Here is an 18,693-nt window from a genome sequence, read left to right as displayed (position 1 = left end):
ACTAAGTAGTTCCTTTGAGAGAGAGAGAGAGAGAGAGGAAAAAGAGAGAGTGGGAGAGAGAGAGAGAGAGAAGTTGTTTCTGGATATGAAGAAAAAAAGGCAAGATGAAGAAAAAATTTTTTCCAGTAAGAAAAATAATTATTTCATTTGTGTAATTTTTTAGTCTTGAAAAAGTAGGCCTAATGGACCATTAAAGGTCAAGTCTCAAAAATATTCTATTTACTTGACTTCATAACTTTCAGAATCTCACTATCTTTTGGCTCGACTATTGACTTGGATAGATGCAAGACTATTGACTTGGATAGATGCATATAGGTGAAGGCTTCTCGTTCTGTGTTGAAATCATCTATACTGTGAAACCAAACGTGGACCCCAGGATAGTTTATCTGCCTCTTGGATCAGAGAGGATTAAGGAGGACAGTAGGTGGCTTTTGGCCAGAGACTATATGTGTGATTTTCTGCATGGTTAGTCAAACTTTAATTTTTTTAATGTTATGAATTCTTCAGCCATGGTCACTTGATTAGTGAAGTAGGAAGTCACAGCTTTCAGGTAAATTTTAAATGTAGCACTATTCTCTAGTGCACATAATTTTTTTTTTTTTGAGAGGATTTTGCTATAGGGTGAGTGTACTCACCAGAAAGACAGAGAGAGACAGAGAGACAGAAAGCAAGAAATCACCCCCCCAGGGGGGCTGGCCACGCCGCAATCCCTTCTCCTCCATTCTCCTCTCAGGATCTTGGGCACGCACACACATGTGCCCGGCGTGAGTTTAGGCCATCGGGTCCGGGACTCAAACCACGGTTGACTACATGGGAGTCCAGTGACATAGCCATTACACTAACTGCTGGTCCCATAAAATGGTTTTATATGAGATTTTCTCTATGGTTTTGAGTCTGTCTTGTATATAGCAAAGAAACTGTCTAGACATTCAACACAATCTTATGAACAGAGGGCTCGTTGATTAGATGAATGACAATGTAAAAAACATGTGCAGCACGATGTGACGTATGATTTGATGATATAGTCAATCCTTTGTATCCATGGATTAGACCAACTGATTCAAAAATATTCAGAAAAAAATTGGTTGCATCTGTACTACACATGTTTTGTCATGATTCCTGAAACAATACAGTATAACAATTTACATGATATGTATCTTGTATTAGGTATTATAGTAATCTAGCATATGAGAGGATGTGCCTAGATTATCTACAAAGCTATGCCATTTTATATAGAGACTTGTACTTAAGTGGACTTCTTTTTCTTCAGGGAGTCCTGGAACTTAATCCTCCATGAATACTGAAGAATGATTATATTCTTAGCATTTTAGCTACCCATTTTATGGGGAAACTTGCAATTAAAGGGAAATATGAAGGAGACTTTAAGATTTCTTTGTTTTCTACTCCTGCTATATTTGTGATTACCTGCAGATATATATTCTTTTTTTTGTGAGAGGTTTTTCGCTATAGGGTGCATGTGCTCACCAGACAGACAGAGACATAGAGACAGAAAGTGAGAAATCACCCCCCAGGGAGGATGGTCACGCCGCAATCCCTTCTCTTCCATTCTCCTCTCAGGATCTTGGGCACGCATGCACACGCACCTGGTGTGAGTTTTAAGCCCCCAGGTCTGGGATGCGAACTATGTGAGAGTCCAGCAACATAGCCATTACACTAACTGCTGGTTCCCTAGATATATATTCTTAAGTTCTGTGCTATTTATTTCACTGACAAACTAAGACATTTCAATTTGTTATAATACTACCTGCATGAGGACATATGTTCCCTCTAAATAACAGTAGTAATAAATAGTTACTACTGTTCATAGCTGGAATTTAATCATCTATGCATCTATTTTTATTAAAAACATATTTATTCTACAACATTTATTGAGTATAGAACACTTTTCTAATTGGGTGTTATGCATGAAGATATTGACTGAACGAACCACAGTATTCAACATAAAATAAAAACAGCTTTTCACAAACTCATGAGTATACTCAAGACAAAACTCTTTATATAAGTAATAGGAGGATATAAATTCATGTATAATAGCCAATTTGAAGAAAATAAGAGCAAAATTTATGCAAATTTTGCTGTGGACCCTTAGATCCATAAAAAATAAGAAAGAATCAATTATTATTAGGGTTCACAATAGCATTGGGTTCATTGACTTGGAATCCATTGAATGTCTTTGGGGTGATCTAAATTTTCAATTGATTACCTTTTGTGTTTGGGCACTTAAGTTGAGGTGTCTTATGGACATATAGCTAATAAAATAAAACAAATGTAGTTTGAATAAAAACACTAATTGAGGACATGGTAGATAAATAAATAAATAAATAAATAAATAAATAAATAAATAAATAAATAAATAAAAGTCCCACACTGACAGTGAGAAATGATAAAAGGAAAGGTGAGGATTTGCTATTATTTTCAGATAGACCATTTGGCTGAGTGCAGGAAGAACATAGCAAAAGCTTTTATTAGAATGAACAAACATTGTAATGAACTTGTGTAGTTGATCCTATTGTGCTCATACAGTAGAAGGAAAATAACTAGTTACTGTATGACTAGAGTATGTATTCTAAGCAGAAGCAGATACATGGGCTCTCTTTCTTTTGTAGAATATTGCCTGGTACATACAGGGTTTTCAGTATAATTTCAATGGATGAATGATTTACATAAGTGAGTAAGAAGGTAGAAGACAACTTAGAACTTCAGTTATTAAAGGAGAAAACAGAGTTTGTTCTAAATTTACTTGATTGATGTTGACTGTGGATTTGTGTGTGGTTGACCATGGATATGTGTGTGATTGACACCCTTGTTCAGGTATATGCCAAGTTGGCAATCAGTCAGTATAAATAGTAGAGATTACTGGCATGCACACACACACACACATACACACACATTCCTGTGGATATCTACATGGTGTACCATAAATATTAGTTAAGTAACTGAATCATATATATATTTTTTCATACAAATAAATATAATGGTCAGTGTTAAAAATAAGCCAAAGAGGGACCAGCAGATGACATAATGGCTGCTTACTGGACTCCCACGTAGTTGGCTGTAATTCAAGTCCTGGACCCAGCAGCTTAAATCTCACACTGGGTGGAGACCAGCAGATGGCATAATGGTTATGTCGCTGGACTCCCACATAGTTGACCATGGTTTGAGTCCTGGACTCGGCTTCTCACTCTAGTCAGGCACATATGTGTGCATGCCCAAAATCTCAAGAGGAGGACAGAGAAGGGATTGTGGCATGGTCATCCACCCTGGGGGTGATTTCTCACTTTCTTTCTCTCTGGGAAGTGCACATGCCCTATGGCAAAAGTATCTCTATAAAAACAAAACAACAAAACAAAACTCACATCAAGTGCATGTGCAGGAGTGTTCCAAGATCCCAAAAGGAGAATGGAGGAGAAGGGATTGCAGCATGGCCATCCCCCTAGGGGGCGATTTCTCTCTCTCTCTTTTTCTCTCTCTGTGTCTCCAGCAAGCACAAGCACCCTATACAACAAAATCTCTAATAAATAAATAAATAAATAAATAAATAAATAAATAAATAAATAAATAAATAAATAAATAAATAAATAAGCAAGCCAGCCAGCCAGTGAGGGTTTTGAGTGCCCTCTTTTATTTTGTGTTCACATTGCATGCCCCAGAGTATTTTAAATGGGCCCTAGAGTGGCAGATAAAAATGAAGAATGAACACTGCAGTTGGAAAATGAAGGACAGACTACATATGCCATGAATTTTAATTTTTGAAAAGAACTGTTTTCTATTTATTATTCTTGAAGGGGCACAGTAGAAGGCTAGCTATGAGAAACAATGGTAGGTCTTCGACAAGCATTTCTTTCAATTTGAAGGCCTTTTAGCAGGTACATTTGATTTTACTACAAGAAGTTTTTTTTTGTTTTGTTTTGTTTTTTTAAGAGATATTTTTGCTGTAGGGCACATGCACTAGCAGGAGAGACAGAGAGACAGAGACAAAGAAAGTGAAAAATCACTCCCCAGGGAGGATGGGCATGCTACAATCCCCTTTCCTCCATTCTCTTCTCAGGGTTTTAGGTACAAATGCACAAGTGCCTGGTATGAGTTTTAAGTCACGGGTACAGGACACAAACCTTGATTGGCTATGTGGGAGTCCAGCAACGTAACCATCATGCTATCTGCTGGTACAGATAAAAAGTGTTTTACAAAACTTGCTACTTCATAACCAATGCATATTAGGTATTATTTAACTTCTTTGGACCTCACTTTCTGGATCTAGAAAAAGAAGATAATTATTCCACATGATAAAATGACATGTTTGTAACATGCTTACTTTATTGTTTGATATATAGTAATAGTGGTCAAATTTTACCTTTTATTCCTCAAAAATTTGCAGTTGTGATACTTTTTTTTCCCCAGAAGGCTCATGCACTCTCCAGGGGGAGAGAGAGAGGGAGGGAGGGAGGGAGGGAGAGGGAGAGGGAGAGGGAGAGAGAGAGAGAGAGAGAGAGAGAGAGAGAGAGAATGAGAAAGCACCTTCATGAGGGATAGTAACACTACAATTCCTTTTCCTCTATTTCTCCCTCCTTTTGAGATTTTGGCCATACTCTTACATATACCTGGTATGTGACTCTGGGACTTGAACTGTAGAGTTGGCCATGTGGGATCTAGCACATTAACCACTGGGCCATAAGCTGGCCCCACTGTGATACTCTTAATTTAACATAAAGGTAAAATCACAAGAAAGACATTTACTTGAGTGTTCTACATTATGATGTCTTAGAGGTAAGAATGACTTCAAGTTATTCAAGAAAAATGATTATTTGATCACGTTAAAATTTTTCCATGTAGTTTCTGTAGAACTTGTGGACATCAAGGAGAATTACCCATTTTATAGCCAAGAAAATAGAGGCTTACAGAAGTTAAGTATTATAACTAAACTCAAAGCTACAAGTAGCTTAGTCTTTATGGCGCACCTAGATATTTTTTTTTTAGTAGAACATATTTGTTTCTTTAAATCTCATTGTGTGAAATGAGACTTTTCAAAGTTTATTTCTTGAGATGAGGAGAGAAAGAGATACCCTCAGCAGAATCTTGCTACACCATGATTCTTCATCCAGCTTTCCAACCTGCCAGGATCATGTGTGCACATGGGCATACCTGGTGTGCTTAGGTAGATTCAGGAGATGAACCTCCTATATGGCTCCAGCATTGTACTGAGGCACCCTACTGCCCATGCTGCTAAAAATGGGCCCTAAAATAATATTTTAATTGTAATGATGCAAAAAAAAGAGGATTAGATATCAGTGAGCAGTTATCAATGACACTCAAACTGATCGAATTATGGATTGATTGATTGAATGGGGAGAAAGAAAAGTCAAAGATCTTAGTTAGGACATGAAACGGGCACCAAACTTACTGTTTTTGCCAAGGCCTAGAAATGAGTACAGATATATATATATATATACACATAAACATGAAAAATACATCATGACTTTTCTGATTATATATATATATGTATATATATGTGTGTATATACATGTATGTGTATATATATGTGTATATATGTGTGTATATGTGTGTGTATATGTGTGTGTATATATACATATATATATGTGTGTGTGTGTGTGTAATTTTTTTTTCTAAAAAGACTGGGGGCAGTTTCTCTCAGCATTAATAGCAGGAAGGAATGCTATAGGAACAAATGAAAATGGATAGGAGGCATAGTTGTTATTATTACCTTTCCTCTGAGATAATTGTTTCCCCCTTAATGACAAAAAATAACTTTACATATATGTCTCAGAGTTCCTTTATATAAAAGTTTTTATGTAAAAAATGGCTGTTATTTCTTAGAGAATACATAAAATTAGTTTTGAAAATCCCATTCCACGGCCCTGAAGCTTTTTGAGCTTTTTGTAGGCAAAGTCTTACCCCAGTGTCTGTATGAAAATGAGAGCAAGAAATAAAAGTGAAACTAAATTATACCATGAGGACAGAAAGAAATTTGAAAACTAAAATGAGTTTATATGTGAGGTCAGGTGCCCTTGCCACTTGGAGGCTGTTCATTCTCCTGATCTTTCACTGTGAAGGACTGACTCAGAATGGAACCAGAATGTGTTTCAGCCTTTTGAAATAAAATAATACAATTAGTAGAAGTTACTAAAGAAATATAGAGGAGCATGCATTTTTTTTTAAGATATGAATAAGTACCAAAGCCCAAAGTAAGAATTAGCTTGTAAATATTTGGGTGGTAGATATATTTTCAGAAGCTCAGAACAGGTATAAATTGTGTCCTAGTTAATTATACAATTAATGAAAGCCATTCATTAAACCACTAATAAGTAAATGCTGTTTTTCTTTTAAAAAAATTAACAAGCGGCACAGCAGTAAAACACAGTGCTCTGTGAGGCGGGCCCAGGCTCCGGGTTTGCATTCATACACTTCCTTAAGTACACCGTACAGGTGCGTGTCCGTGACTGAGGGCTGGCAGTCACTGGAGATGGATCGCTGGGGATGGATCGCAGTGTGAAGACATGGCTGGGGTGCTGTCTCTCTCTTTCTCTCTTGCTCTCTTTTCTTCTCTCTCTCACTCATGGTAGAAATAATAAAAGTAAACAAATGGAAAATGCTTAAGGGCAAGAGAGAGATCATAAACCCCAAAGTTTCTGAACTGATACAAATAAAATGGAGAAAAATCCTCCTAATCTCTGTTCCTTACAGGGAGACAGCATATTCAGATTTTATAAAAAGGAGAATAAAAACAGAATGGCTAAAGTATGTGATTTCTTTGAAAAATAGTGGTCATCTGGTGTCAGTCAAGGTATCAGGAGATAAGAACAAATGGAATTGGACTCAAGACGTTCTGTTGCTTAAAGGCTTTTTCTGAGTTTGTTTTTAACTGCTGAGCAGCACCTCTCCAGTCTTGGTGGAAACTCTGATGGTCTCTGAGACTACTTAAAAAGCTGAGCCCTGTCCTGGAGAGCCTGAGGGCTGGAGGGACAGAGAGAAGAGGATGAGGGAGAAGACAGATATTTATTCCTTTAAACTCTGTGAGCTGCCTTGCTGTCTGTGTGTCTGCCATGCAGAATGAAAAGAAACGGAAACAAGAGTGAGAAGCACAGATAACACAAGAAAGCAAGGCAGTATTTAAGTGTAGAAGATTTTACTTGAAAACACATTATAAGAAATAATTCTAAACATAGATCTGTTTGTAAAACAAAAAGCAAAAGCAAGTTTATAATTCTCTAGCCCACAGCTCTATGCAGTAACTTTTATGGTATGCACCTTCCTTAAAGAGGGTCATGTGTGTGCTACTTTCTTGGAGAGTTTTTAAAGTTTTTGGGGTGGTACATAGATCATTTTTGCCTACTCTACATTACTTTTTTCTCTTAAAAAATTTACTAGAAGGCATGAGTGCTTACCAGAGAAATGGAAGGACAGTGAGAAAGCACCCCACCCCATAGGGTCATGGTCATACTGCAGTCCCTTCTCCATTCTCCTTTTGGGAATTTGAGCATATGCACATGCACCAGCAGGTTTTTCAAGTTGCTGAGTCTGGGAGTTGAACCATGCGATTGGCCATGGAGGATCCAGCTGCCCCTTAACCATCACATCACTACCGTTGTCCTTCCTACTTTCAGTTTCTAGGCTATATTGCTGCAGCATTGCCTCAAGGTACTGCCTAGATCCTCTAAAAATCTCTTTTACTGACACTATGTGCCTATCTCCCAGCTTCTGCACCCTCTGCCTTCTTCAGAGGACTGCTCTGGGCACTGGAGTTGCTTTACCTTCTGGCACAAAGATCCTAGAAGTGCTAGGGAGTTTATGTCCCCCTACGGTAGCCTACAGCCTATGTCTGACAGGTACAAAGCATGAAACCCAGCTCCTTCCAAATATAAACTATATACTTCTAATAAAATGTACATTCCAGGAGTCCCTGTGGGATCAGGCTGAGGCTGACCTGTTGCCTGAAATAGCTCCTTTGAATGACATTTCTTTCCCCTTCTAAGGCTTCCCCACCCCAACTCCCTTAAGAGTTTCTCCTGAAGCACATTCCTAATACATAACTTGCACATGAATCTTCATCTCAGTGTCTGCTTCTAGGAACTTGAAATAAGATTTAATCTCTTTCTACACACACGCACACACACACACACACACACAGACACATGCACACATGCACACGTCATCTAAAAATATCTTAAGTGTCTAGGTACTGTGCAAATGCATAGATCTTACCATATCCAGATAGCAGGGCATACTAGGATGATGGATGTTACAGGAGATAAACATTGATGTTACATTCACAGAGAATATGGTGGCTATACGGGGGATAAACAAATGAGTGAACTTCCTGGATAAGCAAATAATTTTCTAATTAAAAAAATAACAAAGTAGGTGTTTACAAAGGTTTCCCAATAAAGTTGCTTTCAAAACCCAAAAGCAACGTCGGAGGTTGGACAGTTATCGCAGAAGTAAAATGTGATACTTTGCAAGTCTGACCTAGTGGGAAAGTTCCAACTTTACCTCTGAAGACTTCCCTGAGTATGCTGGGCACACATGTGCCCATGATCTGGGGCTGGCTGAAACTGAGGGTGAATAACAGCATCAGGACCTTGTTGGGGTAATGTGCCTCTCTCTCTGTGTGTCTCTGGATCATGGAGAAAAAACAAACAAATGAACAAACAAACCATAACTGGGCTGATTTTCATTAAATGGGATCATCTGTTGAAAACTTCTATAGATTAGATAGGTTTTTCTCTATCATGACAATGATACAGATCATTTAGGAAATAGGTATCAAATCTACTAAAGGATAAAATTTTTAGTATGACTAATTATTAACATAATCCATACAATCAAACCAATTGTTTTATAGAACAAGAATGAATAATGTCATCATGTTTTGGTTTTTTTTTTTTTTTTTTTGTAGATATAAAAACTGCTTTGTCAACCTCATCCAGAAGTTGCCCATATTCCAGTGGCAGTGAAGACGACTCCACTGTCGGAGAAAGAGAAGCCTGTGATGAAAACAGTACAGGTGAAAGTGTCAGAATTTCATCTTCTCAGGAGCTGAGTGAAAATGATGAGCCAGGAAAATCCCACCTTCCAAGTGAGGAATCCTTAGAAATTGAAATTGAAGACCATGAGATAACAAAAGCAGATGAGGAAGCCCAGCCTCTACCAATAGAGGAAAACTTTGAGAATATTTTTGAAGAAGAAATAGAGAAAGGAACCCAAGAGAATACAGAGAATTTATCTGAGAAGTCCAGGAAACATATTCCCAAGGAAGAAAAGGAAGAAGATAAGAGTAAGCTTTGGGAAAGAAGCACTGCTAAGATGAAAGACAAAAGGGCAGGTCTCCCTAGGGTGGAGAAAGGTGGTAAGTATGGCCGTTGAGTTGACCTGCCATTGTCCAATGCATGGAATCTGATTTTGGTCATTGCATTCTGCCAAATCTTGGGAAATACTATTGTGATAATGCTAGAGGGATTCAATATTTTTCCTGTTTCTCTCTTTGTCACATAATCATACATGTATTTTCAGCTTGCTTGTTTTCCTTCTATTGCATTCAAAAATAATAATTCTCATATAGGCTGTTTCCTATTTTCTGTAAATTCCTTCCTATGGTAATTCTATCTCAAGAATCAAATAAAACACAACACATGTCTGAAGGCAAGGGTTTGTGTGGCTTTTTAGAGGATACTCAATACTAGTAATGCTATTTGTTCTTAGTTATATATGAATTTATATATACATAGTTAACATTCATAGGTGCTTACAAGGTTCCAGGCATGGTTCTAAATATTTAAATATATCAAATCATCATATCCTTTCTACACTCAATCTCTCCATGAGTTAGGTTATATTATCATTGTCTCTTTTTCACAGATGAAAAAATTGTGGCTTAGCAAGCTTAGGTTGCCAAGATTACATAGTTAATAAGGGGCATACTTTGGATTTGGATGTAGGCAGGGTGATTCCAGAGTGTCTAAGCTTTCCTATTGTATCTGTGTAATAGAACTTCATATTTAAATAAAAATATAAAACTTTTCTAAGAAGTTATAAACTTCACTTTAAGTTCTTCTCTGAAACCATGTTAATTTCTGATTGATAGGGGCTCCTATGTGTAAATAGGATAGTTTTATTCCTCTTGTGTGAGGAGTGTCATGATAATCAGATCCCTCTGATACTCTTCTCAACTTTCAGAGGACAGTGAAAGGACCAAATTGTGTCCTTAAACAACTGGATTGTATATAGCTGGCTCTCATATAGCATCTCATATAGCATCCTGTACCTTATAACTGGTTCCATAGTCTTTACTCTCTGCTGTCTGTCTCCCCTGCCAGTGCAGAGGGAATTCTTCTTGATTCCAGTTAATTTTTTTCATGAGTTTGTATTAATAAAATCCAGCTGTGTTTTAAAAATATGATTAATTTTTTGAGATTTTTATTGTAGAATGTGTCCACTTGCCAGAGAGACAGAGAGAGACAGAAAAAAAAAAAAAAGAAAGAAAGAAACATGGCCACACTGCAATCCCTTCTTCTCCATTCTCCTCTCAGGATTTTGGCATACATATACCCTTCTGGCATGAGTTCAAGCTGCTGGGTCTGGGACTCAAACCATGTCAGCCATGTGAAAGTCCATAGTGCTTTAACCACTATGCCACCTGCTGGCCCTAAAACTATGATAAATTTTAATGTCTATTATTTTAGCCATTAAAAGCTATTATTAAATCACTGGGGAATACATCTAAGAAGGAGGCTGTTGTATAGTTACACTTCAGTTATTAATCTGCCACTATGTGCAAGTATCATAATCAATTAAAAATGTGTAAGAAAGGGTTCCTCCCATGAAATGTTAGTAGGAAGGCTTGGCATACCTCTGGACAAAAGTCAGTAGTCGGTAAAATCAGAGAAGCTACAAAATGCTATGAGGTTTCAAAGGAAGAGTAGTGCTAGTTGGCTAAGGACACTTGGCAAGTTTTCATTAAGGACATGACTGAGAAAGACTTTAAAGTTAATATAAAATTTTGAATGTGGGATTCTGGAAAATAAAATAGTTCTAGATAGTGGGCTGTAGCAAGAGAAATGACTTCCAGATAAGTTATTGAAAATAACACTAGAACAGGTTTGACAGACCAGTCTGTGGGCAGGATGTGGTCTACTGCTTTTCTTCATTTTTCATTTCCTTTTTGTATTGCCTGTGAACTAAGAATGGCTTTGCATTTTTAAATGGCCCAAGAAGCCCTAATAATTTGTGATCTTGACCTTCACACACACACACAAAAATTCAACTTCTGCCCTAAAATTAGGATAGAAGGACTTCCAACCTTTTCAAAAGGAATTTGCCATATACAAATGAAGTTTTTTAATAAAATATATTTGAGACCCTTTTATAAAATAATTCAAATTTTTTATTTTAGATGTCTTTATTAAATTCCATACATTTAATGCGTAATCTAGAAACTTTGCACAATTCAAAACGTGGCTAAACAAAAAGGTAGAGAGGTTAACTACAAGTAGTTACATTGGCACTATTATTACTATTTTGGTTCTACTTCGGTAAACTAGATATTTACCTGAATTATGTAAGTAAAAGTGTTCTGTAAAGTGGGATGTGTATATGTAGATTGTGATTAGGTGACTGATAGGCTAAGAGTGAAGTCGAACTATGGTCCTGTTACCTAGAACAGAACAGATTTCTTTCTTTCTGGAGTGGTGATTTGAAAACTGAATTTATTACTTTTCTCAAATACATTGGGAAAACCTACTTCATGATTTCATAACATCTATAATTTTAAAACATTTTATTAATTTTTTTTATTAAGTTGTCTTTAACACTAACACTAGATGTCAAGGCTTGGGGCTACTTATCTTTTTTAAGTGCTCATAGATGTAATAAGTCTATTAATGTTTATTGTTCATTAACAACTAATGCATACACATGGAACGACATTTAAAAAATAGAAAAAAGTAGTTTTGAAAAATTACTGCAGGTTCATCATATCTACACAAAATCACCTTCAATATTTTGTCCATTGTCTTATTTATTTATTTATTTTTTTGGAGAGGTTTTCGCTATAGGGCGCGTGCGCTCACCAGACAGACAAAGAGAGACATAGAGACAGAAAGCAAGAAATCACCCCCCAGGGGGGATGGTCACGCCACAATCCCTTCTCCTCTCGGGATCTTGGGCACGCACGCACACGTGCCCGGCATGAGTTTTAAGCCACCGGGTCCGGGACGCAAACCACGGTCGACTACGTGGGAGTCCAGCGACACAGCCATTACGCTAACTGCTGGTTCCCATTGTCTTATTTTTTATTAAAATTATTTATTTAACTTTATTTAGCACTATTATTATTTTTTTAAATTTTCGATAGGACACATATGCTCACCAGAGAGAGAGGAAAAGAGAGACAGATAAAGTGAGAAAGCAAGCTGTCAGGTCTGGGACTTGAGCTGAGGTCAGCCATGTGGGAGTCCAGTGCCGTAACCACCATGCCACCTGCTAGCCTCAATCATCTTTATTTCTAAACTTAGAGTTTACAACTTATGTTACTGTATTTATAAAATGTATTTTGCTTTCATTGTACCTTTATATCATAATTTGTTACTTATAATTTTTTAAAGAATTATTTTATTTAACTTATTTATTAATTTTTAATTTGACCAAAGAGGAACAGAGTGATAGAGAGAGAGAGAGAGAGAGAGAGAGAGAGAGAAAGTCTCTCTCCAGGACCAAGACTCAAACTGTAGTCAGCCATGTGTGACCAGAGCCCTTAACTACCACGCCACCTGCTGCCCCCCCCAATGTTTTTTAAACATAAATATTCAGGGAAATTATGTGATAAATTTATGTATATATATACATATATATATTTAAGTTTATATCTTTCTTTTATGTGATAAAGTCACTGTCACAAGGTGTAACACTGGAATCCTCTCTCCAGACTTTACAACCAGCCAGTATCGCAGGTCTGTGCGCATGCCTGCACAGTTCAGGCCGACCAAGGAACTGAACCCCAATCTTACACATGGTTTTGCATTACAGGCCAGATTGCGATCACTGTGTCACTGCTGCTCAGCTGTTGCAAATATTTTACATAATGAATTAAAAGAAGTAATAAATCATCTTGAAGTCCTCTAAACGAATACATTTTCCTGAGGAAGTTTCAGATAAAATCATGTAGGTCTTGATTGAATAGTTCACTATATTGATATTGATGCCAAGTCAAGAGGTTATGGCAAGTTCCTCTTTCTTAATCAAGTCTTCAGTTAAATGGCTTACGAAGAGAGGGATGGAACTAAGGTTATGTGCTTGAAATGAAGGGCTATTTGGGGGGCTATTACGCAGAATCTAGTTTATGTAAATTGGACCAGAAGGCTGGTAAAGTCATAAGATTAAAATGTATATATTTTACTTACATCCCTGATAGACTGTTAGATTGAAACAAAATGAGGTCTAAGATAATGTATGAAAGAGTCTTTCTTATATTCGTATGGTACTAAACTAAACGGTTTACAATTAGACTTAGAATAAATACTGTGATTAGGTTAAAATAGATCCAGGGGCTAAAAAGTTAATACTATTAACTATATATTTTTTTCTTTTTCTTTTGGAGAGGTTTTTGCTATAGGGCGCGTGCGCTCGCCAGAAAGACAGAAACAGAGAGATAGAAAGTGAGAAATCACCCCCCAGGGGGGATGGCCACGCTGCAATCCCTTCTCCTCCATTCTCCTCTCGGGATCTTGGGCACGCAAACACACACGCCCGGCATGAGTTTAAGCCACCAGGTCCGGGACTCGAACCATGGTCAACTACATGGGAGTCCAGTGACATAGCCATTACACTAACTGCTGGTCTCTACTATTAACTGTATTTTATAATGTCTAAACTAGTACAATTTAAACTGAGTTGTTTTTGTGTAAGGTCATAGCAGTGACCTTACTTTACAGTCATTACTTCCAACCTTTTAGACTAATAGCATAAAATAATTTTCTTTTTCACTATTTTATAATATGTCTCATTTAATTGTGCTTTATCCAGTTCATCAACAGATCAGGAAAGTACAGTGAAGTGGATAAAGTAAAGTAATCACTAGCTACAGTGGATTAGTACCCTTCAGAGTTAATTTAGTATTATGGTACATAGTTTTGTTTTGATGTGTATTATTATTATTTAAATAATGTAAAAATAAATTTAAAATAGTATATTTAAAGTAAAGTATAGTGTACAACATATATGGAAGTAACCATTTTATATTTCTAATATGTGACACAGGAAGTCATGGTGTTTGGACAGGTAGTTTAAACCTGTTATGGCTAAAATAAAATGCATTTTGTTTGGTCATCACAAATGCAGTATAAAATTGTCCTGATGAACGAACAAGAAATTTATGTGTTATGAATTGAAGTCCAAATACATCTTCTGCATGAATTGTGGAAGCGTGTAGTTTGTTTCAATAGTTCTTTTCTGCTGATAAGTTTTGTTGGGCATTTGCTTCACCACACATTGTCCTCATAAACTTAATCAAGACCCTATCCACAGGGAGTTTATATTCTAGGAGAGAAGTATATCTAACAAATGAAAAATAAACTTTTAATGGGGTATCAAGGATAAGTATTAAAGGGAAAATAAAGCAGGGTAAGAGGACGGAGTGATGGTTTGGGGAAAGGGTAGTATTTTAGGGATGGCCTCTCTAGGGATAGGACATTTCAGTAGACCTGAATGAAGTACAGGGTGAACCAGTCTGTCCTTTATAGAAGGGGACTTGAATTTGAGGACCCAGCAAGTGCAAGGGCCCTCATCTGGGAGCATGGTTGCTGAGTGAAGGATTTGGGTAAAAGGCCAGTGTGACAGGAGCAGAGTGGACAAGTGAGAGAGTGGTACAAGATGAGGTCAGGGGGGAAACTTAGAGGTCATAGTGAGGAATTTATTGTGAGAGGAGATGTTTCCAGTGGAAAAGGCTGAGCAAACAAATGACATGACCTGAAAGTTTTGGAAAGCTTATTCTGGCTATTGTACGGAGGACAGACTTTAGCATTTTGCATCTGTCTTTGAACAGCTGTAGTCTTGAGTTTGTAATTAATCCTGGGTTTTGTGGACCATGTTTCAACGTCAAAGGTAGTACAAGAACATCTTTATTGTGTAGGTAGATGATGTTAGTCATGAATTTTATCCTGGTGAGTTATTGGGAAGATAACTGATTGGCTACACAAAAAATGATCAAAGCACTGGGGTCATTTTCAAGGTGACTAGGAACTTGAAACAAACCGGAATTTATCTTTACTCTGTTTTTATGGCATTCTTTTTTTAATTATTATTATTTTTAATTGCAAGAGGGCACATGAGAAAGAGAGAGAGAACAAAGAGGGAGGAGGGAGAGAGAACTCCCCAATGGGGTATGGTCATGCCCCAATATTTTTTTCTCCCTTTCTCAATCAAATCAGGATTTGGGGCATGTGTGCCCAACCACCTGGTGTGTTTTTTTCAAGCCACTGGGCCAGGATTTGAAAAGTGCCTGGCCAGGTGAGATCTGGTACCCATGTACAGTGCTTAACTGCTGTACTTAATGGGGCCAGCCGGAGTCATCCTACATTTTTGGAATTCAAATAAAATGTTTTGGCAAAACTTTCTTACAATACTGAATTGTTCATGATTTTTTAGCATGTTTTGATTGGATCAGTTTTGTTTTGTTTCAAAGCTAGCAGAAGAGATGAAATGAATTTGATGTCTTTGAAAATATAGGATAAGGAGTAAAAAAGATGTACTGGGACCAGCAATTGGTATAATGGCTATGTCACTGGACTCCCGTGTAGTCAGCCGCAGTTTGAGTCCCAGACCCAGTGGCTTAAACTCATGCAGGGAGCGTGTGTGTGCATGCCCAAGATCCCGAGAGGAGAATGGAGGAGAAGGGATTGCAGCGTGGCCATCCCCCTGGGGGGTGATTTCTTGCTTCCTGTCTCACTGTCTCTCTCTGTCTTTCTGGCAAGTGCACACACCCTATAGCAAAAACCTCTTAAAAAAAAAAAAAACAAAACAAAAAAAAAACAAAGAAAGAAAGAAAGAAAAAGAAAAGAAAAGAAAAAGATGTACCATATACCAAAGGACACTTGTGTGGTTTTTTGTTTGTTTGTTTTTGTTTTTGGAGAGGTTTTCGCTATAGGGCGCGTGCGCTCGCCAGACAGCCAGAGAGAGACAGAGAGACAGAAAGTGAGAAATCACCCCCCAGAGGGGATGGGCACGCCGCAATTCCTTCTCCTCCATTCTCCTCTCGGGATCTTGGACACGCAAGCACACGCACTCGGCGTGAGTTTTAAGCCGCCGGGTCCGGGACGCGAACCATGGTCGACTACATGGGAGTCCAGCGACATAGCCATTACGCTAACTGCTGGTTCCCAGGACACTTGTGTTTTGACATTTGGGAATCCAAAGCAGGAACTGATACTGAGGATTAAAGTAAGCATGAAATAAAATGGACTGACATTTTGTTTAATTGCTTAAATATAATTTTTAAAACTTATTTATGCTGGTCATTTCTCATCCGGTAATCTTTTTACTGCCTAAACCTGTCTATCAACACTATTGGCTAGAAAACACTTACTGTCCTTTTCCTTTTTAATTAAGGTTTTTGCCATAGGACATGTGTGGTAGCTAGAGAGAGACAGAAGCAGTGAGAGAGAAAATGAGAAATCTCCCCGCTACACTCCCTGCTGGAGGATGACACCTCAATCCCTTTTCCTTCATTCTCCTGGGATTTTGGCCATGAGCATACATGCATCCAGAGTGAGTTTTAAGCCACCAGATCCAGGACTTGACCACTATCAGCCTATGGGAGTCCAGCATCTTATCCACTATGCCACCTGCTGGCCTCAACATTTACTATTCCAAAAACAAATACCCCCAAACTTTCATGATATATAGTAAATTGAAGTGCTTAAGTGGTAGCTTAGACTTTTCTTTTAATTTCTCTGCTATTTTTTCTTTTCCTCTAAGCTGGCCAACAATGACATCTAAAGGCTTATCATAGATATTATATAATTAGAGGAAAGACATATTGCTTCTTTTTTGCAGTATTTTAAAGGAAAAAAAAATGCCCTCAAAGATGTGCAAATTGTTAAAAAGAAATGAAGGAGAGAAAAGAACAAAATGAGCACAAAAGAATTACCAAAAAATTCAGAAAAGAGGAAATGCTACCCTGGAACTATGTGTAGGTTGCAAAAGTGTAACCCTTGCCATTATCATTCTAAATAAATACACACACACATACACTATATATAATTATTATTTAATTTTATTTATCATTATTATTTTCATCATTATTTTATATTTTAAGGGAGATTTTGAAGCACATGGCTTCATCAGAGAGACAGCAAGACAGACAGAAAGTGAGACATCACTCCCCAGGGGGAATGGCCACACTGCAATCCCCTCTCCTCCATTCTCCTCTCGTGATTTTGGGCACACACACACACAAACACACACACACACACACACACACACACACACACGCCTGGTGTGAGTTTTAAGCCACTGGGTCCAGAACTTGAACGGTGGTAGACTGGGTCCAGAACTTGAACCACAGTCGACTACATGGGAGTCCAGTGATATAACCATTTTGCCATTTGCTGGTCCCAATAATTATTATTTTTTAATTTGCTACAGGGCATGCATGCTCACCAGAGAGAGGCATAGAGAGAGGCAAAAGGAAAGTGAGAAAGTAAGCTGCCCGGTCCCGGAAATTTTTTTTTTTTAAATCAAAGTTCATGGTAAAGAATCTCCAAAATTTTAAAAGTTATCCATTTAAACTACACAAATAAATACTGCTTCAAAAATAATCAGCAAAATGTTGTTTTTAAATTTAGTAAATATTTATGACTCATAATTCTATTTGCATCTCAACTAGTAGATATTGGAGAGTCAATTTTTACATCCTAGTTATGACTTGATGTGTTGATTCAATTTATTTCTACAAAAGCGTTTAAATTACTGCAGTGAGTTTCTAAGTTTCTGCATGAATATAGCAGCAAGTGATATGAAAACTATAAATCAACACTCAAGACTGTGAATATTAATCAGAAATGTTCTGTGGAGCGGCTAGCAGGTGGTGTGGTGGTTAAGGCTCTGGAGTTCCACATAGCTGACTGTTTCGAGTCCTGGACCTGATGGTTTGCTTTGTCACATTCTCTCTCTCTCTCTCTGTCTATATGGTCAAATTAAAAGATAATAATAATGCCGAATAAAATTAAATAATCCTTTAAAACAAAATAAAATGTTCTACGGAATACCAATGTCATTGGTGATATGAGCTCTGGTACCTAATCTCCCTATTTTATTTGAAGTGAGGACAAATGCTTAAAAATAGTTTAAAGGTTTATAAAAGTTTTTAAAAGTTTGCTCTTGAATCTAGGGAAGGAAACTTCCATACGTCACAAAACTCAAGAAATTAGCTACATGAAAGTAGATTAGGGAAAAGCATTAGGAGCTATCTTGAGTTTATTTCCCAAGAGGAAAGGAGTGGCCTCGTGAAAATTGAAGAGGAGATCATCCTAGACCCCAAGGATAGAAAGGTAGAGTCTAGAAGCAGAGACAGATGCAAGGAGATGGGAAGATGCTTCCGTCATCCCTGTAACTGGAAGGCTTCTGTAGAGCTGCCAATTCTCAGGAAAAGGTGGAAGGCCATGGTAG

General features: G+C 37.5%; 1 protein-coding gene across 1 annotated transcript in view; it reads left to right on the top strand.

Annotated features, from left to right (window-relative positions):
- Positions 1-18,693, top strand: part of ERICH3 (glutamate rich 3) — a 140,210-nt gene that overhangs the window by 109,147 nt on the left and 12,370 nt on the right. Inside the window, exon 12 of the mRNA XM_006146088.3 lies at positions 8,933-9,382. Within this exon, the coding sequence (XP_006146150.1) occupies positions 8,933-9,382 (450 nt within the window). The remainder of the gene's footprint in view (positions 1-8,932; positions 9,383-18,693) is intronic.

The sequence above is a fragment of the Tupaia chinensis genome, unplaced genomic scaffold (genome assembly GCF_000334495.1).
Source record: "Tupaia chinensis unplaced genomic scaffold, TupChi_1.0 Scaffold000164_1, whole genome shotgun sequence".
Lineage (NCBI taxonomy): Eukaryota > Metazoa > Chordata > Mammalia > Scandentia > Tupaiidae > Tupaia > Tupaia belangeri.
Note: the sequence above shows the minus strand (reverse complement) of the source record. Positions and strands in the feature narration are given on the sequence as shown.